This window comes from Siniperca chuatsi, linkage group LG2 (assembly GCF_020085105.1).
Source record: "Siniperca chuatsi isolate FFG_IHB_CAS linkage group LG2, ASM2008510v1, whole genome shotgun sequence".
Lineage (NCBI taxonomy): Eukaryota > Metazoa > Chordata > Actinopteri > Centrarchiformes > Sinipercidae > Siniperca > Siniperca chuatsi.
Window position 1 is genome coordinate 27,926,816 of NC_058043.1, and position 23,354 is coordinate 27,950,169.

The window sequence follows — 23,354 nt, forward strand, 5'->3', positions numbered from 1 at the left end:
TAGTTATTCAGTCTGTCTGAGTTATATTCAACTGTTAATATTTCTTGTTTATATCTCAGTGACAGAAATTACAATATTAGGAGCAGTTGTTTCATTAGCTTTTGCTTAGCTGCACAGGCCTTTGAGGCTGCAAAGACAGAAACTATAATCAATTGTAATAACTGGAGTGGGCACTCCAAACATGGATTGAGGAAATAATGCAAACACAGTGTGTAAATCTGTGTTTAAGATGAGTTTGTGTATTCAAGACAAAAAGCTGGAGTGGCCTCATGCTGGGAGGAAATCTGTACCACTTATCCCTGTTAGCTGGGAGACATTTGTGTCTTTGTTCTCCCCAGCGGGGCCTCTAGGATCTCCTTCAGTGCTGAGGCTAACATCAGATAGAGCAGCTCCATTATCTGTTACAATTGGTGTGACACTGCCTGGTGGTTCCAGGGAAGTCTTTCCCAGCAAACATCTGGTTGTCACATCAGCTGTGTGGTTGAGGGGGGACACCAGGATGCTGCCAGCTTTGGCTACAGGACAATTCCCCATTTTCCTCCACACAGGGAGCATCACACCGCAAAAACAGCCTGCAACACCTAATCTTAATTCTCCAGGAAAAGCCCCTGAGCAAGTAAAATGAAAATGCCTATCACGCCAAGTACCCGATGGGAAAAACTGGGTAATAAGTGCTTTGTGCTTTACAATCACACAGACAGGTGTACTGAGGTGAACTGAGCAGGCGTGCTCGACGGGGGGTGTGTGTGTTAACATCACGCACAAGTGCATTTTCAAGGCTTCTGACCGCAGGTCTTGGCTGACATGCTGACCCCATACTTGACTTTGTTGCCCCGAGACATGCTCAGTTGTTGGAGCTCCAGATGCTTTTCCCTGCGGGGGAACTGCAGTCAGAGCTGCCGACTCACCCCAATGGCCATTGTCATGCACACAATGCCGAAGAAGAATGAGACAAGGAAGGAAGAGAGTATTTAGAAATCCAGAGGGCTGCTTCATTCTCCAAAAATAAAAAAGGATGGTCTCGGGAAAAAGAATGTCTACAACTTCATACTTCTTCGTACTACTCCCTATCTTCAGTGAAAACAATACCCTGGCCTGCTCACTTCACACCTACCATTCAACTCAATTATTTGAGTCTGTCCATTCAGCTGTTATGGTGCGAGGCTCGGTTTATCCCTGAAACATTTCCTGTCAATTTTGTCTCTGGAGCAATGTGTGATTGTCCAATTCACGCATCTTATAGACATGTCACAAATTGACTCCACAAAATACAAACAAAATTAAATATAAATAAATAACTGCACAGAACCAGTTTTTTCCTTTCCACTAATGACTTCAAATGGAATCTCACCTTACTTCCCTCCTCTCAGACGAACCCTGGAGCACATCACTTGCTGCCATGTTTTTTTTTTTCTGCTAGAATCTAATTGACCCAATTAATAAGGGTGGGTGGGTGGTTGCACGTGAACCAGTGCTGAAAAAGGAAGTTGTAGCCCTTCTGATTTAACTGAGGTAATGTAACACTACACCAAGCTTATAAGCTTTGCCTGTGCTGGCTGAATCTACGTTGGCCTCTCTCCAAGCTTTTTGATAAAGGGAAAGATGACAAAGAGAGAGAAAGTGAGGCGACTCGCTTTTTCTTTGCAGGCCAGCAGCTCTGCAGGGACTTTGGCATCTGAGGACTTTCAAAAGCATACCCTGAAACTAATGGACTGGAGAGGCTGCTGCTCAATTTGGAATAATACTCTCTGCTAACAATTCGGAGATAATTAGGATTGGATGGGTGTGTGAGGGTGAAGTTTAAACAGTTTCCACAAAGGAAGTGTGTGTTAAATTCTGGAATGGTGATCACTGCGGCACAAAAAAAAAAAGCTCCACATCACTGAGACAATGTGAAGAGCAATTTGCTTTGAGATTGCACTCTTGATTTCAATGCACAAGATTCTGATCTGACTCAGTGTGTGAGAGTAAGGGGAGCGCCTGCCCTGTGGCTTAAATCACGGTGAAGTCTTTACGAGGTTGTAAATTTGAGACCGATGTCTCTGCAGTCAGACAAACTTTAGGAGTAGAAATGCATGTGGGACAGCGAGGAGATTAAATAAATCAACCCCCCAGCCAGCAAACATCCATTAATCTCCGTGTCCATCATGCGCAGCTGATCGCGTCAGCCTCGTCGGCTGCGGGGAGTGACAAGATACAGGGATTGCACCGGGGGGTATAGATTACATCTCATTTTACCGTTCAGCTCCCAGAGATGACTTACTTAGCGGAGGATGACAAATCCTGCACGGGGGAATATCTTGCACTGAAGAAAACAATGCCTACACGATCTGTCATAAAACCTGTCAGACGACACAAAAGCGCTGCCACAACAAACCGCATGTATGATAGCGGAGGTTGGTCTGTGGAAACCATGATTGTTCCAAACCTCTGAGAACAGGCCTAGCTCTCCTGTGCTGCTTTGCATTTGACTGCATGCTCCTTTTAATATTACACTCCAAACATGGGAACATAGTTTGAAAAACCACAAGTGAAGATTGTATGGAATTTCTATTGAGTGTGAGCCAGGCGACCCATGCATGCTTGGTTGCTCTTTCAAGTGGTTGGAGGTGACAGAAGTGGTTTTACTAATCCAAATGTCTTTTTCACAACATGACAGCTTATCTGAAAGGATAAAAAAAACAACTGTAAACTTATGTACACTGTAAACTTGTAACTACTTTTATTGGCAGGAAAAGAACAAAACAGAAAAGGGAAAAGTAACAATTCAATCACAGGTCAGTACTACGAGAGCACGGGCTAATCCATTTAATGATCGATACAAGGCGTAGTAGGAGTCAGCATGTTAGGTCAAGCTGACATTTAGTTCCAATGTACACCGGAGGAAAGGAGAGGAGGAGCAGGGAGGGGAGGCAGTGCCCTGGTGCCCCTCAGCTAAGAACAGACTGATTGAGTTTTTCATTGAGTTGACAGAGCTTCAGAAGCTCCATGTGTCTACACAGTAAGATAGAGAGCCTTTAAAAGCACAAGTGTGTCCTCTCTCTGGTCTCTCAGAAAGAGATCCCACCAACCCTAAACCGAGCCACTGATTTTTCCCACCCATCTCGGCATCCATAGCATTTTTAAGAGCAGAATTCAAGACTTCTGCTGGAAAAATATAGAAATGAGAATGTGAGGACAAGGGAGAGGGGTGGGGGCACTAAATCCCTTCAGACCTTTTATCGTGTCTGCATCTGGGCGCCGAGCCTACAACATCAGGCACACATTTTTCATCTGGGCTTTTTCCAGACGAGCACACCACTTGGCTGAACCCTGGCCAAGAGTAAAACAGAGCTCATTACTGAGTAATGTGCTTGCAGGCTCACATTTGAAATGTGTAAGTAATTGTAAAATATGTACGAGGAGGAGGAGAGAGCCATCAAACCTATATCATTTGGAGAAAAAGTGCAGATTTTGCATGTTTGGCTTGCAATGCTAGTGGAAGGTTACACCCATGGAAGATATGAGAAGCCCCAGTACACACATGTGCACTATTAAATGTTTCATACAGCGTGAATCTGCTGAGTGCAGCTGGCTCTTTCAAGACTCACTGATGGTACTTTTGACACATGATAATAGAGACAAGGGAGATTGCATCTCTCGCTGGCTTGGTCTTTCAACTGGCCCTGCTGTGACAAATGACTCGTCCAATCCTCTCCTCTAAAGAACTGCTGCCTCATGGGAGCTGAGTGGCACTTCCCTTGGCTCAGAAGGTAATTCTCTGAAGATGAAGGTCTCTGAGATGTGTGCACATGGGTTTATGAATGTGTGTTGGCGAACTTACTTGACCCTCTGGATCCAGATGCAGTAGTCTGTGATGTACAGATCGTTCAATATGTAGGCCGGGTCGTTCTCTCTGAAGACTCTGTGAATATCCAGCAGGCATTTGAGGACACAGGCTTTCCCTGGGCACAGGAACACACCGTGGCAGGCAAATGGAAAAACAGTGTTATTCGCACTCAGTATTAAGGATGACAATGCACTCCAGCTGCTGGCAGACACAGCATGCATCTAAAGGCTTGCAGTCATTGTTCCATACATAAAAGCCAAGGTACAGGATCAGAGGAAAATCCCAGTGAGCTGCAGAGTAATTTGATCCATACGGTTTAAGAAGAGTTCCTGGTTAAGAAGTGGTTCATCAGAGACAAAAGAGACAAAGAAGACATCTCTATTTTTGGCATTCATTCTGTCAATTTAATGGTGTCTCTGCTCAGACATTCTGTCAGAAATTTGTTTGCCTTGATCTGTCAAAAATAGTGCTGAATGTTTTTGATTATTTTCCACTTGACAGCCATTCAAGTCTCCCCATTCAGCTATTGTTCAGCATCATTATAGTCCTAATCTGAATCCATTTTACTTATGATCTGACGAACCTGACTTAAAATTTGACAGGCACCAATAATTCAATCCAGCAAGGTAATGAACTTGAGTGTTTTTCCGGTTACTCAAGATAATCCACAGATTGTTGTGGAACTAGGAACTATTTTCTTTCTACTGATAGTTCCTACATGAAACTGCGGACAACAAGGTCTGTGGATTACCTTGAGTAACCAGGTCATGATTTCTGGAAAGAGACATTGCTGTAAAAAAAAAAAAAAAGCAGGCATCTCTACGGCCGATATCTCCAAAACTCGGCAACTCACACCAAAACAATCTAGATAGATAAATAGCACTACAGGTAAGAGGAAAAATATGTATTTTGATTTTGGGGTGAACTGTCCCTTTAAGCCTTTGAACTATTTGAGTATATTTAATTTTGCCACTTCTTTAGTGTGAACATACTACAGACTCAAAACCTGCTTAGAATTGGTATGTGGTATGGAATATGGACTCAGCTACTGTATCGAAGCCTGCTGTTTGAATCAGCCATTGCAAAACTTTGGAAATGCCCCTGCCAGACAAATGTGATACTACTGGGCTTATTCTTGATTTGAATTTGGAAGAATTTGGAGCCAAAAAAGGCTACACAAATGATTTGTGATGCTGTAACGCTATTAATTACAGTCTAAAAAACAAAACAATAAGATATAACTTTGTTCCCAGACCCTCAGGCTGAATGCAAATGTCTCCTGCCAATGAAAATTATTTGTGTTTTATGAAACTCAATTTTTTAATGCTTTGAGCACCAGAAACAAAATTCCATTCACCTCCATGGAATTGGGGTGGAGGCAGCAGAAATCTAAATGAATATCTCAAAATCTTGGCACATAAAACCACAACTCTCTGCATAGTTAGATACCACATAAAGTACATGCTCGTGAGGAAATATGTGCTCTTTGGGGACTTGGGTGAACTGATGCTATCACAACTTAAATAAACAGTACAGATACAGCTTAGAGTTTTGTTTAAACCCACCAGAGGTACACAATACTACATAGTATGTTAATACATATATACGTGTACTTAATTCCATTTCAACTGTCTTAAGTTAATGTTGATTTTGTGTGTACAGAATACCTTCGGTATCTTTCAGCATGTGATGCAGTATGCAATTAATTACAGAAAATTGAAGCTTAATCATGATTTAAATAAATCATTTGCCAGCTAAAGTATGTAAACTATCAAACATGTTTACCCATCAAATGGTGGGAGCTTTTTGTTACAATGCATATGATATGCTTTATGGTTGACACCTGCACTTTGAAATATGTTCTGAGATCATTTTAGCTATCATGCTGTAGCTTTCAACACCACAAATGCATGGCACAGCGTTTTTCTGACAAATTAATTTTCCCTCAAGTATACAACAAGCCAAACTGCCACAGCACTTCTCCCTCCAATCAGGCATATAAATAGCCTTATAATGCGGCCAACAATCCTGAGGGCAAGATAAAATGCTTCTTTCCACCTCTGCAGAGCTGGTTGGCATTGTCCAGAGACATTCCAGCCCAATCAAAATAAACAGTGCACTGGGCAGTGAGGAAAACCTTAAACAAACATTTGGCAAAAACAAGATTTGATTTCTTTTTCGCAGGGCAGATTCATGAGTTGTTTGTAGAAAATCAGAGAAAAGGTTGCTCTCTACACCAGTTCAACATTGATATTCTTGGTGAGATGCCTAAGAGAAGTGAGCAAGGTGTGTTAATTAGGCAAGAGCAAGCTATCCAATGGGTGCGGAAGAAATGTACACAACAGTCCATGTCCAACGGTAATTCCTTCATGGATGCCGAATGAGCAGGCTTGCATAGATGTAGTGGTGGGTGTGAAGTGCACACAAAGCCTGCTGTGTCTTCTGGACAAAAATGTCAGAAAGATTCCAAAAGCTGCAGAGGAAGTTTCCCCCCATTCCATGCTTTATTTGTATAGGTATATTGTGTTTGTGGCTTAAGAATTCATAATCATCATCAAAAATGATACTGATGATATAGAGATCAATACATAACAAATGAGAAGAGTGCATCAACATTAAATGTCCATCCAGCTTGGAATCTGTATAATATTATGTAAACAAATACATAACATGATATGTGTCATATGCCGCTATTACACCAAATATTTGCAAGATGTGCTTTAATTGGACCATATGTTATTGCAAGCCATGGATAGATTTATCATCACTGAACCAGCTTAATAAAGGACACATATGTAAAGCATAGCGTATAGTTTCATATCAGGTACTTCCCAATATCCAGACTCTTTATTATTTTATGTAAATGTTCCCAGTACTTGGGTGGAAGGGACAAAGATAACATGGAACTGTAAAAATCTATTCTAGGTACAACATTCATTTTAATTATTAAAATCCTGGCTGATAGGGAATTGGGTAGTCCACACAATCTATCCATATCTCTTTAAACAGTGTTCATTATTTGAGTCGAATTCTTTGTCACAGATTTTTCTAAAGAGGAATATATGTTTTTTCCAAGATATTTAAAATGAGAAACTATTGGAATATTGTGGTTCATACGAGCATCACGCAGATTTTGTCCAGTTGACTCTGGAACTTGAAAGTGAGCTAAACTTTTTGAAAATCTCACATATAGATACAGAGAAGGACTGCTGTACCTCAGACAAAATAAAAGTACATCATCTGCAAAAAGAGAAATGCGATAATGATGATGATCTCCCTTATTGTACTTTCCATTAAAGTGAGAGCTAAAGGTTTTTTGACTCAGATGAACAACATTTCTCAAATTTTTTTGGAGTATTATATTCTTTCTTCTCATTTTTCAGTTTCTGAGAGCAAAAACAGAGGCGGCTTTCAGAAATCTGGAAAATCAGCAGGAAGAGTTCTGCATTTGTCTGATTTTGCCACTGATGATGATGTGCTTGAAAGGCAGGTGAGGCACATCTTCATCCAGTGTCTGGTCTAATGTGCCAGGACAATTCACCTAGGACAGAACTGCCCACTGACATCACAATGTAGTTCAATGCAGTTCAGTTGTCTAGTTCGGTACATCTAGTTCAAGTGAATGTACATTGTAGCATTCAATATCAGCACACTTTCCCTCTCATTAAGTCTTTTCCTTTTTTTCCTCTGTCACACATGCACACACAAAACATGCATCTCATCCAATAAAAAGGCCATCAGTGCCCTGAACCTAAAGTGTTCACACCCTACCCTGGTTGTAAAATTTCATAACTTTTTCTTGATTTTCCATAACTAGGTCAGAGTGCTTATTTGACCTAAAATCTGACTTCCACAGATTAAATTCCCAAACTTCTCCTGCCCTCCCTCTCAGAATTCCAGAAGAAATTCCATGACCCACGCAAAATTTCCCAGAATAAATGACAGCAGAGATGCATGGTGGAATGGATCGGTAACAGAGGACCACATCTGACATTTCTTGTCTTGTCCTGTCAGTCCAATTATGACAGCAGCATGACCCAGAGGTCGTTTCTCCACACTTGCTAACTCCAGGCCCCTCCGCTCTTCTGTACCTGCCCAGTAGCTCTTTAGTTACAGCCACTTAGAGGGCAGGTGGAAGAGATCCTTGAGAATACTCGCCACGCTGCCAGAGGGCTGTTCAAATATTTACCCCCGGATAACATTTCCTCCGAGGCTGTAACCTGTGCGCTGCCATTAATGAGTTTGTTTTGCTAATACCTATGAATGTTTGCTTTCATAGCCACTTAAATGAAGTGCCTCAAACGCATTTCCATTTGCTTTATCCTGACAAATTAATTAGTGTGTAAAGTAATGCTGGGAGGAAACACACCCTCAGACACACGCCAGGTCGAATTATTGTAGTGTTACAATTCATTAAGGAAAAGCCCTATTACTCATACTTCCCTAATGCTTGCAAATAAAAAGGTTATGAGTCGTGACTGTACATTATGAAAAATAATAGTGAAATAATTTGCTTTTTTTCCCTCCTTAATACATTGACACAAATAAAAAGAGCTTCTAATGAGTTGGCTGTTTTTGGACAAAGAGCCATAGTATGATGATGTATGAGCGGTCAGAAAGCGCTGGAACAATTTCCACGCTGGGGATGAACATGAGAAATCTTGTTATGGCAGAAAAAGGTAAGAGAAAGAAGGTGAGGAGAAAGAGTGACAACAACTGCTGTTTCCCTGGCTCTCCTGATCAACCCATCTTCCTAGTTAATGAGGCACGGAAATGCTAATCTGGAGCTTAAAAGGCCTTTAATTTGCTGTCATTTACCAGCATTAATATCATCACAAACTGGATAATCTCAGCCCTCACACATCCTGAGTGTGTTTACACTACCGAGTTTCATCTGTCCATGGGGGCTTTTGATTTAAAGATTACTCTGGGCTTTGAGATATCAAAGTCAACAGTCCGTTCTCAACTAATCCACATTTCGCTCCCCGAGGAGGTGAGACTTGGGCCACTCTCTTGCTTAGCTGGAGGAATATTACTTTCAAACACACACTGCAGAATGCTCATGAACCCCTTTCTCCAAACTCTGTGTCTGCTCAGCAGGCTGCTTCTGCTCAACAATGTACCATGAAAGCATGCTGCCTGTCAGGCTTTCTTTTTAGCAGCTTACACTCACAATAGCTGCGTTTCGACTGCAGGAACTTTCCCCAGGGACTAGGAACCTTTGGAGAAACTCAGTGCATTTCCACCGCAGGGACCAGGGTCTAAATTAAGTACCGTGGACATTTTTTACCTCCCAAAAAGGTCCCTGCTCGGGGGGTAGTACTTTTCACAAGTACCGGGACTTTCGGGGTGGGGCTTGCTGCGCCGAACATTTCTGATTGGTCGAGCTCCGACTGGCGGAGCAAAAAGTGGTTTGACCGTCTGGGTCAATGAGTTGCTGGGTCACAGGCCGGGCTTCTCTGTTGAAGCCGTGGTGGAAGACACCGGATGACTAGTCGGTTGAAGGTAAATCACATTTGACCCACATACTGCTTGTTAAATACTATAACACTAACTGTTGTCATGCTGTTGGTACGCTAACCAAAAGCTAATGTTAGCTACATGCTAACACCAACCGCTAAAGTTAATGGTGTAAAATCGTGGTGTTCCTTAAGACAAGGGTTGGCTAAATTTATCGTACAAAATTATATCTTGTTAATGTCGTTGCAGTGAGACACAACGTTTGTTTTTTTTTCCCAACATGTCTTTCAGATGAAACAGGCAGGCACACTGAACTGCAGGTTGCAGAGACCAGTGTATTTACTCCTGCGACCAACAGCAGCCCTCCTCCCATGTCTCGTGCTGCTGAAGCACACAAACGCTGTATTTTGCACATTTATATTTCGGCAGATTAATAAATAGTTGTGGAACCAAATGTGTGTACAGTGGCTGTTTTTGTATCTGAAAACAAATGTATACTACCACATATGTGAAAAGACACATAACGCTTATGCTTGTGTTACCATATTCTAATATTTGCAATGCTCTCAGGAGGCAGTGGCTCTCAAGCTCAGTATTTAAAACAGGTGAGAGTGCATGGGTTAAAATAAGCAAAGGTCTTTTTGCTGAATGGCAGGTGATGTGTTTAATAAGTTAAAACAATAGTGTTATGCAGCTGTGTGATAGGTGTAACCTAATAGGTGTAATTTGCCTAATCTTCCCGGGTCTTTAGACTGTAGTGGACACGCACACAACAATGGGCCGAAGAACTTTTTAGTTCCTTGAAAAGTAGTTCCTGGGGATAAAAGTTCCTGGTACTTTTGGTGGAAAAGCAGCTAATGTGTGTGTGGGAGGGTTTGGTGGTGCGGTGCTCTTAGGGGACTCACCTGACTGCAAAATCTTAATTGTGTCACGAACAGCCACAGAGACCATGGCAAAGTGTCTGTAGAGTGGGTAGCACAAAACCCTCCGTCCAAATGACACCAGGACGTCTTGTAAGGAGCTGTACGTCTGCAGAACAGAGAACATGAGACTCAGAAAGCTATCCAGCACAAAAATACACCATGTTTTTATTTAATGAGAGAAGGAAATGGAGATAGACACGAAGATGCAACTGACAGTAAAGGTTTGGTTTAGACAGGTATTTCAGCCCAGGAACTTTTTGTCCTCTTTTTCTTAGGCTGAAGACTAGCTCCCATTGGTGTTCATTGCAGGCACTGGTGTGCTAATTACTCCTAACAACTCTTCATTTATAGAGCTGGCAAAATGGGGGCTCACAACTCTTAAACACCTCTACAGCTCTGGCCTGTTAATTGCTGCTTCTTTTTAATCACTGGCTCCACTCTCAGATTTTCTCTGCACTAATGGACACACAGCCTGGAGACAGAAAGAGAGATTTTTATCCTGTGTTTCTTTGTCTTCTTTTCTCTGTGGCTTGTTGGAAGATGTGTTGCGAGCTTGCGAGTGCGTGTCATCGGGGATCATGCTCTCCCTTGGGCTTGTTTAGCAGGAGTGTAAATAAGGTCTGCTGCTGCGGGGGGGGGAGACGACTCACAGTCACACCAGTGCAGTCGACTGAGGACAAATAAACATGCAGCAGATGGAGGGAGGAGGGGATGGGGGTGGGATAAGGTGGCGGGGGGAAGGAGAATGTTAGGCATAAGCGAGGCAAGAGAGATAGACAGTGAGAGCATAAAAAAGACAGCCGAGAGGGAGAATGGAGTGAGCAAGCAGAGCTGATATCAGCGGTGACACACAGACAGGCAGGCAGTCAAAGACAGAGCGGAATCTATTGTAGCGTACAGGGTGAAGGGAAGAGGAGGAGGAGGAGGGGGAGACAGGGAGCGGGATGGCCTGTCAATAGGAGCTGACAGCTCTGCTGACTGACTGATGAGCAGTAAAGGGCTGGCAGGCAGGTGAAGACTGTTCTTTACTCCACTGTCACCTCAGCAGGAAAACTACTACCTTTCAAACTGTGGTCAAGGTCTAGGCAACTAAACACCGCCAAGCAGCCTCAGTGGCTTCTTTAGAATTAGCAACGAAATGCATCTTAGCTGATTTGATCACAAGTGGTGACCCATGTGCGCATGACCAACAGCTAATTTGAGGACATTCTGGGATCCTATCACTTAAGAAATATTTGTAGGTGCTCTGGGACACACTTCTGTAGTCTAGTGTGAACTCAAAAGTGTCCCTAACATTAATGAAGGATCATCTATTCAGCAGCAACATCTGTCTAGTCAGATGTGTGTTCATGCACAACTGTTGTCACTGAAAGCGTGAAACAACAGGCGACAACAACCCACAACCCTCTTGAGCGCAAACAATAATAAAATAAAATACAAAAGAGGTCTGAATTGAGCACCACGCCTGGTCTACAGAAACAGAAATGGTATAACCTTCATTAACTGCTAAGTATCAGTTGACATTTAAGCTTGATTTATGGTTATTTGTTAAAGTCAGTGTATTTCCGGCAGTAGACGGCGGTTGGCACGTCCCCAGTTTGAAGAAGCAGAAGCAGAGAGTTGTACCATCACGGAAGCTAAGCAATGTACTGCTGTGGACAGGGTCTCCAGCAAAACTTATTTGAGCCAACTAAATGAAGGCCCACCGAAAAAAAAAATCAATATCAGTTTAAGTGTATGCAATATTTTGAATATTTTCAGCGCTTTACCTTGACGTCAGACAGCCATTTCCTTTGGAACTACATTTTCTCAACCGTTTCTCAACTTCTGTATTCCTACGCATAAGTGCAACTTGGCCGCGACTGTATAATGCCGCCGGAGGTTAGCTCTTTGGGTCAGACTTTTAGCGGTTTATGCAAGAGGCAAGGTAAAGTGCTGAAAATACTCAAAATATAGCGTACACTTGAACTGATATTGATTTCTTCGGTGGGCCTTCTTTTAGGTGACTAAAATACGTTTTGCTGCTGATTCTGTCCACAGCAGTACATTGCTTAGCTTCCGTGCCGGTACAACGCTACAACTAGATCTAGTAATCTAGATTCATGTGGATACAAGACACACTAAGCATCCTAGAGTGGAACATTTTGAAACAATACTCCAGCGTTCCAGGACGGACAGAAAAACCACAATGTTTTACAAAACTACACCTGCAAAGATACTATAACACAGAAATGTTAAGAACCCAAATTTCTGTCACCAACATCCCTGTGATCCGTTACTTTGTTCTCACAATACAGGGGCCTGTTCAAAGAACCACTTTTATAGAGTAATCTGGATAACTTTGGTGAGTAAAATGTGGGACCTTCTCAAATCTGGAATAAGGTCTGACGTAAAGTGACCTGTTCCAGGTCAGGTTTTACTCAGCAAAGTTATCCGGATTACTCAGTGAACATGCTTCTTGGAACAGCCCCCAAGAGTCAAAATGGATTTGTATGTATGTTTACACTGATGAATAAACCTGTGATTTTATCGTAACAGATTAAATCACTATTTTATACTTGTGCAGTCATGTAAAAAGAAAAAAGAAAAATGTAACCATGAGAACACCTGAAGAGGAGGAGAGATTTAACTGTTTACTGCTGTTTTGGCATGTCATTGTGGAAAGCAAACTTAATTATCACAAGCTTGAATGGAACCCAATTTGACACAAAAAGAATTTTAAAAACGTGTTCTCCTATTGTGGACATGGGCTAAGATGTTAGACAACATCTCTTATTTCTAATTCCATTCACACACACCACACGCTCAAGTGATTGTCTAGTGGCAGGTTGTGAGCAGACAGACCACACACACACACACTCTATCATTTGCTCTTTGAATTGGGAACACCTGTTACTGCTGTTGTATAGAACTCAGGTAATGTGCCAAGTCCAACAATTAACAACTCCCTGTAGTTCCCATTGAAGGCTCATGTTAGTGACGTGGATAGATAAATCAGTCTGATTTATCAGCCTATAATGTGTCTTCAAACATTGATGCAATTATCAACATATTTACATAATACATCCAACCTACCCACAAAGTATGCTGCTGAGCCATGATCAGAGGCAACCACAAGTCTTAAGAATTACAAGAAGATAATACAAGAGGAGCCGAGCTACTGCCTTTTGTTATGACATTCTTAATCATATTCACATTGTTGGTATTTTAAAAAGGTTCACAGTTCAATGCGCTCACAATGATTTTACAAAGATCTGAAAGTCTGAAATACAAACTATACAAAATAACACAGAATAAGATAGACAACTTCTTGTCTTTGTTTCTTCTTCTTCTTTTGTAGTTATAAAAAAGAAGATATACTTGCATTATTAAATAACCTTGTTTCACAAGCAGTTCCTTGCCAACATAAGCCGAACTTGAAGAACAAAAGAACTGCCTCTGTGAGAATGTCATCTTTAAGATAAAGAGCAAACCTCTGAACTCTGTTGGACTTACATTGTCCAAAAATCTTATATCTGGCGCTGACTAGAGCACATTTCAATGGAAATCATGCCCTATTTCCGCCACAAACTGTCTCTATATTTTCCCCCCTTCCTGACAAATAAGCATTTGTCTATTTGCTGGCTAGTTGAAATTGGGGATGGGAATGAAACAGAACATTATTTGGTCCTTTTTTCATTTTGGTAATTGATAAAATAAAAAAGCAGACGATAAAACTTTCAGCAACACTTGAGGAGAGAACAAGTTCAGTTTCCATGTACTGGTGTCCTGCCACGCTGACATTTTATTGGTGAGAGAGACACAATCAGCAAGGCATCACAAATATCAAGAATGGTTGATAAAGACACTCCGACCACGTTTGCTTGGTCAGGAACAGCGACGTGCCAGCTCTCTCACAGCAGTTTGGCAACAAGATCTGCCAACATGTACTCTGAATACACATCTGCAACTTAATGGAAACCAGTTCCATCTGTTACTGGGTCTCATGCTTAGTTACCCACAGACAACTTCAAAAGCACAAGTGGTTAAGGCTGCTAGTCAGTTGCATTATAAAACAGGAGGAAATATTTAGAGGTATGAAGTCAAAGTAGAGATATGACCAGGGGAAAACAGAAGCAGATCCATTCAGTGCAGCATGAATTAAAAGAGGACTCCGATGATTTAGCATTGCACTCCTATAACACTGTCAGACTCACGATGGACAGTGGTTGCAGAAGAACCAGAGATATAGAATCCAGATTTTCATTTTCTAGCTTGTAGTCTTCAACCTTAGCGCTGACATCATTTATCAGACTTCGCACAGCTCGCTCTGGAGCCACAAAAGGCTTCATGCAACTTTTTTCACATATGCAGTAGTACTCCCCAAGACCTGTACAGACTCTGATGTGTCAAATCAGTGGAGTTCCCCTTAAAGGCAAAGAGTCAGTGGACTTCTGACCAGGGACTACAGATAAAAATGTGTGTCTTGGCTATTCTTTGACTTGCGCTCTGGCTCATTTACAGTCATGTTTAATAAGGTGCATTGTCCCTGAAATTTAAAGAAAGTTAAATAAACAAATAAATACGTATGTGAGAGTAAATCATTGAGTGCCGCTCATCTTATTTCTTGTGCAATAACTGACTCACCTCCAGCCAGCAGAGAGTCCCGCTGAGTTTTCTGATAGTCCACGGTGACTCTACCTGCAGGGAAGAAGGGACAATAACAACAATAACAGACAGGAAATATGACAAGAACATGCAGTACAATTAATTCTGCTTGAACGAAAGCATGGAAAGCAGCTGCTCAGATTTCTGTTCACAGTAAAGAGCAGGCTACAAACAATTTGAAATAAACTAGGGGGCTTGCTCTAGACTCTCTCCACATTATAATATCCCAAATGGAAATTAAAATGTTCGCATTTTATAGATTTTGTTTTCATAGCTGGGTTTTAATTCAACATTCTGCTGTATCAAATATCTCTAGTATTTCATTCGCGCATGCTATGAACTGTCTTTAACCATGAAATCAGCCTCGCTCACCTTGCCTTTCTGCAGCTACCTTAGAGGAGTGACACAAAGAGGCCTGGACTGAGCTCTCGGATCTGCTGGTAATCTCTTAAGGCTCTGAATGAAATGGAAGGGGGTCTAAAGGATTTGAGGATAGAGGGTTTTGTCATCCAAGGCTAAGTGCTGCTCAGGAGGGGTTGCCTCTTCACACATACACTGACTCACTCACATTGTGCTCTCCCTCTGTAGAGCGCACTTCATAGGAATAAGCCAGCAGGATGTCCACAAGGCTGAGCCACACTTGGTAACGGGACGTCTTGTCCAGCAGGTAGGAGCGGTTGGTGAATTTTCTCAGCTGCTCCTTCTCATCGTCGGTGAATGACACAGCTGCATGAAAACATGGATTGTGTGAAGCTCTCCACACCATCAAAACTTCCTAATGTAAGCATGCTCTTCAATCACTAGTTGGAAATACAAAGCAACAATTTTGATATCAAATACATATGGAAACCATCATGTATCAAGATAAAAGGCACAACGTTTCATTTTGACACCACTGTGATAAAAGCAGCTTAATAAGATAAGTTTAGAGTCGTAAAGCTTTAAGATTACGTCCACACTAAGCGGCTAAATCTGAAAATGCATCATTTTCATCTTGGTTTTGGCCTTCTGTCCACAATAAGCCAATGATTTCACACCCAAAACTGAATTTTTCGAAAACAATCCCAAGAGTGGATCAATCTGAAAACAGTGCCCTCGTGTTTCAGTGTGAACAGGGAAAACAGAACTTTTGGAAAACAGTGATGTATGGTGTAGGGCTGAATGCTCTGGACCGAGATTCTGGTATTTCCGATGAATTCTCACCAAAATCTGCGGGAAGCCTGGATTTTTAGCATGTATGTGCATGTTTATCTGGAAGTGCCTGTGTGTTCACAAATTGAAACATACAGTATGCAATGAAACAGACGCCTTCTCCATATCTCATTAAGGCCACCACGCAAGTGTCATAGATGTAGTGCGAACTTGAAATAACTCGATCAACTGTCCAGCTGCAGGTGATTTTCATTACACAATAGCAGCTTACAGTCTGTGTGGCAAAATTGTGTTTAGAATAAGTGCGAACAAAGTGGAGGGCAAAATGTGCAAAACAAAACTATGTTCAATCAGAATTGCAGGATGGAGGCTCCCCAAATCAGAGTGTAGAGCGGCTTTCAACAAGCCTCAACATTAAAGCTAAACGTCCAGGAACAATTCTCCCACTCCTCAAATATAGTATCAACACACTCAAACGGCTGCATCAAATGGATTTTCCTTCTTTGTCTTACCACACAGTGTCAGGTCAGCACTAAGATAAGTCACATACACCCCTATAACCACTCGGACATCGTTACCTGAAAACACTAGTGTGGATGCACATCGTTTTCACAAGTAAACTGTGTTTTAAAAAGTTGTACGTATTTTCCAACAACTCTCTGCTTTGGGTTCCGACTGTTTCACATATTCACACCAGCAAAACCTGTTTTCTACTGTTGGCCTATGAACTGCTATTCTGGAGCAGTTGGGGACAAAGTGCCTAGTTGAGGCACAACATGACAGGAGTTGATAAGGTGCAGAAGCAAAATATAAATAGGCCTACATTTAATTAGAAAATTAGTAAAGCCAATCCCATTTAGATGTGCTAAACAGCTTTGCATTAAGAAAATATAAAGTTCCATCATATGAAAATATCTCAAAACCTCTGCTTCCCTGCTCTCTGCAAATTCACTAACTGTTGCGTTTTGAAAGAGACATCTGCTTAATGGGGATCTGTGGCAAGCCTAATAGGGCGGCACAAACAGACTTCAATCTCATTTAAGCTATCTGCATCGTTCAGTATTGAAAGGCGCACTGAATGTCTGCAGGAACGTGCTGTAACTCAACCGTTTTTTCCCTTTCTCCCAGCAGCTTGTAAAACAGCTGAAAGCAATTCCTCTCTCTGCATGAGGAGAGGAGAGTCCCTGCACTGAGCCCCTGATGTGCAAGAAGCACTGGTGTATATTGGCTGGAGCACATACACAAATGCACACACACACAGGCACACTCGAGATATATATATATATACACACACACACACACACACACACACACACAGCGCTTCAGAATGATCTCTCTGGCTGCAGTGGGAACTTGGCTCTTCTGGGAAGGAGATTCCTGCTGCATTACGTCAGGTTTTAGCTCCCTGCAGACGCTACCTGAGTCCCTCGGCAGTGCAGCTGCAGTGGGAGAGCACAGCCGAGGAGAACACGCACAGACAGACAGGCAGGCAGGCAGACAGACAGACACAAAGACCCACATGCACGTGCCCCCACATCTACACACACTCTTCTTCAAACTCTTGCAAAGACACACACATTGAGAGATGGAGAGAAAATGTTTTTTTTAAAAATAACAGATTTACGCAACAGATATGCAAGCAAATGTGCGTCCAGTGTCTCTCAAACACACACACACACACACACACACACACACACACACACACACACACACAGTAGACAAAAGCCAGGATGCACAGGCACTTGATAAATAACAATATACAAGCAAAGATGTATCTAGTATACATATGTTGACATAATGCAGGGTTTCTAAGTGTTTTTGTGGAACATCATTCGCACAAAAATGATCATAGAGATTTCAGCAGATACACCGGATGTCTGTTCTGAAGACAGATGTTGCACAATACACTCAGACTTTGCAATGAAAAACTGATATTCACAATAAGTAAACGCAAAATCTAAATGGTAACAGAGCATCGACCCTCTTGCAGGTTGGACCCAGCAGCCTCACGATGCGGATATATTTTCTATTAATTCTGCAGGCAAACCTGTGAGGTGAGCAGACTGATAGATTTATTCAACGCCACATTCATTCATCGCCGCTATGGAGCCAATCAGTTCTAATGGGCATTAGCTCACAGTGTATGAGGGCTTCAGCTGATTGCAAATTAATTTCTGACCTAATTCCTCCAGTTGGAACGGCAGCCTGGCTCTTCACTGCTCTCTACAGGTCCAGATGGCCTGATGGCATGGAGTAAATATGCTTTATCGAAATACTGCTGAGGGTTGGAAAACACTTGCAGAATTTCACAAATGTAAGAGGTCAACATATGACCATGGATGGCAGATATAGTTAATTTTGTGCATACACACACTGTGATCATGTCAAGTATCAAATCAAAGGGATATTTAATGACACAGTCTGCTCAAACTGTAAACTTGGGTAGTGTAGTAGTACAGTAGTACTATCTAACTTGGTCAAAGGTCAGCTTTATAAACCCAGCCATAACAAAGTGCAGCAGGTAGACAGAGACCAAGCTGTCAGGACAATTTAGCCTGGACCAGTGTGTGAATACAAGCCTCCAGTGGACAGCTGTGGCCTGTCAGCGTGCTGGCCCTGACACTGGAGAGCACAAAGGGGCCAGTTTCTACTTCATTAGCACTTGTGTCCACATTCATCTGTCAGGTGACATAAATATCAGACTTAGCTGAAGTGAAGGGAGAAAAAGTCTTTAAAACCTACATGGAGGAGTTGTAGTCGCCATTTTATACGACAAACAGTTAAAATCATGAGCATGCTTTCAAGATTTGACGGCAAGCCGCTTAAATCTCCTGACCGACGCCATTCTTCACACTCAGCTGAGGCTAATGATATTCGCCCTGTCAATCAAGCCATTAAGTTTAATTTGGCCCATTTATCTACGCCTGGACTCCCGACTGAGGCACTCAGTCTTAGAATGCAGAATGAGACGAGGGAGCCGGCGGGGCTACAGGGAACAGTAATGTTCTATGGAGGCTAAACTAATGGCCTTTGCATTGCTGACTGATGGCTGCTCATCAGCGATCGGGCCCTTGCGCTGGTGGCAGCAGCCCTCCCTCCTGCGATAATGCTATCTATTTAATCTAAATCCTCTCGAGAGAGTACGACACCCATGCATTACACACAAACTGTGGCTATGAGCCACGTGCCTGCTTAAACAGTGGAAGTGCAGGGAATTAGCAGGCTGTTCGAGGACAATTAAATAGTCTCTCGCAGTGCCGAGGCTTCACAAGCTATCACTCCTATGCAAGAGGCTGAACGGAGAAATGAAGATGGGAGGCTCCAGTCAACAAGCACAATTTCTCTATCTAAGTAAATGAGCCATTGATTTGAAATGGATGGGAAGTGACTGCAAAAAGAAAACCTGAATTTGGATTGAAAATGCAAGAAAGTAGAAATCCTGGCCTTTTTTGAGTTGTCACAGTCTAACTCAGCAGATGTCAACGGGCAGCAGAGAAACGTGGTGATTAGAGAAGGTCCAAGTTCAATCTCTCATAATGGAAAGTGTCTTTCCTGATGAAGAGCCCTGAGGCACTTTGGCAGGCCGTGCAGCTCTGTAGCTTTCTAGCTGACCTTCCACTACAAGGGGGCAGTGAAAAGACTTGTGTCCTTTGGGGATTAATATATTGTCAGAGAACAATGTCAGCGCCTTGAGGGCATAAATCCCAGCCAACAGATTCCTGTTTGGAATTCTGCATATACAGTATTTCAAGTCACAATACTATTAGTGAAGTTTTGGGAATAGTACTACTGGGAATAGTAAAAATGGTCATTAAGAGTATTTTAATTTGGTCAAAAAATATTAACAAACCTGCATGATTGCCCTCTCAATTTCTGCCACTTCATGCCACCTTCTGGTAGCCTTCAGTCACTACTTTGTTGGTTATTTTTAATTGTGATATGTATCCCACTACAAGAACAAAAAATGTTTTTGTCCTTGTTGCATTGAGCGTAACGGTGCAAATTGAAGATGGCAAACCAAGAACTTTGAATTGAAAAAGTGTAAATTCACACGCAATCCACCCATGTCTACCGTGCAAACACACACTACTCTACTCAGCCCTACAGTTGAAGTCTTCTAGATACAGCATATTTTATTTATATTTTGTCTTCTTTGTTTTTATTTATTTATTTATTTTTTTTACATAATTTGACTGTTCACTGGAAAAGTTTAATAAAAAAATAAAAAGTGCAAATTCATGTTACTGTTTTTTGAAAGCAGCCAAATATTAGATTAATCCAAGCAACACAATTCAAATTAAAAGTTCTATAGATCACATTTTGAAAGATTAGGAAGGGATAACCTGAACTCACGAGCTTCTCCTTCCTGCTCTGTAGAAGGACTCAGCTTTGCCCACCATGGCCTGAGCTTCAGCAGGCCCTTTATCTCATCATCCTCAAACAAATCAGCCCTGCAATGACACAAAGATGTTGGCAGACAGCACAGGGGGGGAAAGCTATGTTTTAGGGTGTCAGAGGTTTTGACTTTGATTAACTCACAGATAGTGGTCAGGAGAAAAAGCAGATGCCTCTGCGTTCAACCGTGCCTGCCTCCTCTCTGCTGCTGTAGTTCCTTCTGGGTTCTTGACATCAGTCACATCGCTCAGTTCCTCCTGCCAGGACAGGCCTAACACATGAACTTCTTGCAATGTCATCTTAACTTTATTTGTATGATTGAAAAAGTTCTATTCAGCATCGTTATCTGTAACCTCACCTGTAATCTTGCAAACACTCCAGACCTCTGATTGCCAAAACCATATTTCTGCAAGGCTCTCAGCTCCTCCTCAGAGCTCTCCTTGTACACTTCCTGCTCAACCTGCCAGTCAAATTCTTCCTCATCTTCATCTTCATCCTCTCCCATGCTTTCACTGTATCCTTTTGAAATGTTAAGATGTTATGGTTGGTTCTAGATTAATACTGCACCATTCCTATCTACATACTCTAAATGATTGATTTTCAGTTAATAAACAAGTTCGACTCATGTACAGATTTGACTCACCTGTGCTTACGTCCTCTACCAGTGGTTTTGCAGAGCGGGAGCCTTTTGGGGCGAGGAGACTTGTCAGCATCTGTAGTTCTTTAAAGTGCTCTCCGGCTGTTTCCTTAGGGACCCGAAGAGTGAAGAGACCTGCAGCAAGATAGGACATGAAGTAAGGGATGTTTTTTAACCATTACAGTTTAGACATTACATACAAGGCTATTCATTAAAAAAGAATAATCAGAAGATAAATGGATAATGAAACCAGGCATTACTTTCAACCCAATACTACATTTTCAGCTTTTCCCCCCCATGAATTACATTTATAATACATGTGAATTATTATATATATTTACACTAAGTTGAGAAGTTGTTTTAAATCAAAGAAAAGACAAAATGCTCTCTATAAACTGACAAGTGGTGAATGTCTGAAAATAAATTCTCACATTGATGACTCACTACGTGCGAGAAGAGAGGACGACAAAAACATGACAACACACTAGGAAGTCAATAACTGATCACAGACTACTAATTTTAATCCTAAAGAAAAAAGAATCACTTTTTGTACAGCCATAGATTTCAATTTGAAAGTAAATATCTCTTTATAACAAATGATGGCCAATCAATCTGGCCACCTGTGCATGCAATACTTCAAAATTAAGTTGTTTCTTTACAAACTGCTATTAAAACTAAACAGGCGACACATGTTTGATGATTTACACTGATTTGGCGACACCACAGAGATAATCTGATGGTAGCCTAAAGACATCATAAAATGTCAAGTGTTATAGCTCAGATGTGTTTTACGGTGCTGACTAATTGCTTGAGTTGCAGCCCTTGCAGAATGCGGAGCCAGAAAGAGGGATCTTAATGATTGTTCATTATAAGTCTAAACAAGGACACTCATTAGCGGAGCTTTATTAGCAGATGTTACAGGCTTATTTGGACACAGTGTGTTAACTGGGGCCATGCTGACAGACGGGCAACGAGGTGTCAAAGCCCATAAGGCAGACGCCTCCATAAAGACAACTTCATTAGTACTGATTATGTGCAACAGAAAATGAAAGACAGATCACTAGTGAATGTCACCTCAAGTTATTATAATGTTTAATTTGCTCTTTATATATTAGAAATAATGACAACATAGAACATCCTACATGAGCTCCCTGTCACTGTCACTGTGAAGAGAGATATTACAGACAGCCTGCAGGCTGTAATCATTATGACATTACAGATGGTTCCAGTGGCCCTTTAAAGGGGATGAAATAACATGAACAGTAGCTTAATTTAGCCTGGCTGACTGACTGAAGTACAAACTAAAGACACCCCGGGGATCAATCACTGACTGCTATTACAACCATGTTTCGGTCAGTGCCTTGTAAGAGTGTGACTGGTCACCAATATCATGCAGAGCAAGCAAATCTACGTTTTTTTATTTTAAGGACCAGGATGTCTAACGTTTCCAATTGCAACGATTTACATTTTCACCAAATATTTATGTGTTGTTGTCATCAAACTCTGGTCAACACTGTTCTTTTTACCAACTGCAAACCCAACATAGCATGCCACATGCACATCATGCACCTGCACATCTCCTGACATATCCCAGTTGCAGACATTATCACATTGAGACTCACTCTTAGTTTAGTGAACATTCAACTCTTTACAATGTGGCCCAATAAAGACAATAAACCCAGTCAGTTACACCAATTTGGGGCGTCCTGGTGGCCTAGTGGTTAAGACACATATCATATCACTGCAACGTCCCCGGTTCAATTCCAGTCAGGGACCTTTGTTCGATGTCATACACCTCTCTTTCTTCCCATACTCCTGACTGTATCTTCACTGTGAAACTATCCAATAAAAGGTAAAAAAAAAAAATGCCAAAAAGATTACACTGCTTTTTACAACCTCTGTTCAGCATACAGATTACTGGAAGGTCTGGTATGTTTATATGGTTTAGTGTTAGTGTGTGTATGAAATACAGTTCAATATGTTGAGCTAGCATTTGTACCACTTTGAAAACAAGATACTGGAAAACTGTTTTCCCTTGTTGAAAGAAAGGTCAGCACATTCTGACAAACACCAGAGGAAAAAAAAAACTACAGTTAGAACTTAGAAAAGTATCCTGAAAAAATATGCTTTTACTTGTTTCTAAGTCACTATGTTAAAAAACAAACAAACACAGAGGAAATAAAATTAAATGAAGATATCAGATATTCCAATAGAACTATTCTTTTTCTCTTGCCTCCCAGCGCTTATCTGGCTCAATGCTCACAGAATGCTGATATCTTATATTGCAGAGAGTGACAGACATCCAATCAAG

General features: G+C 41.6%; 1 protein-coding gene across 2 annotated transcripts in view; it reads right to left on the bottom strand.

The window, feature by feature from the left end:
* shq1 (SHQ1, H/ACA ribonucleoprotein assembly factor) overlaps positions 1 to 23,354 on the bottom strand; it is a 32,749-nt gene that overhangs the window by 6,533 nt on the left and 2,862 nt on the right. For both annotated transcript variants that reach the window (XM_044165785.1, XM_044165795.1), the window contains exons 4-11: positions 21,050 to 21,178; positions 20,765 to 20,925; positions 20,551 to 20,663; positions 20,365 to 20,462; positions 15,428 to 15,585; positions 14,839 to 14,892; positions 10,195 to 10,318; positions 3,824 to 3,944 (exon numbers count right to left, since the gene is read on the bottom strand). In XM_044165785.1, coding sequence (XP_044021720.1) covers positions 3,824 to 3,944; positions 10,195 to 10,318; positions 14,839 to 14,892; positions 15,428 to 15,585; positions 20,365 to 20,462; positions 20,551 to 20,663; positions 20,765 to 20,925; positions 21,050 to 21,178 — 958 coding nt within the window. The remainder of the gene's footprint in view (positions 1 to 3,823; positions 3,945 to 10,194; positions 10,319 to 14,838; positions 14,893 to 15,427; positions 15,586 to 20,364; positions 20,463 to 20,550; positions 20,664 to 20,764; positions 20,926 to 21,049; positions 21,179 to 23,354) is intronic.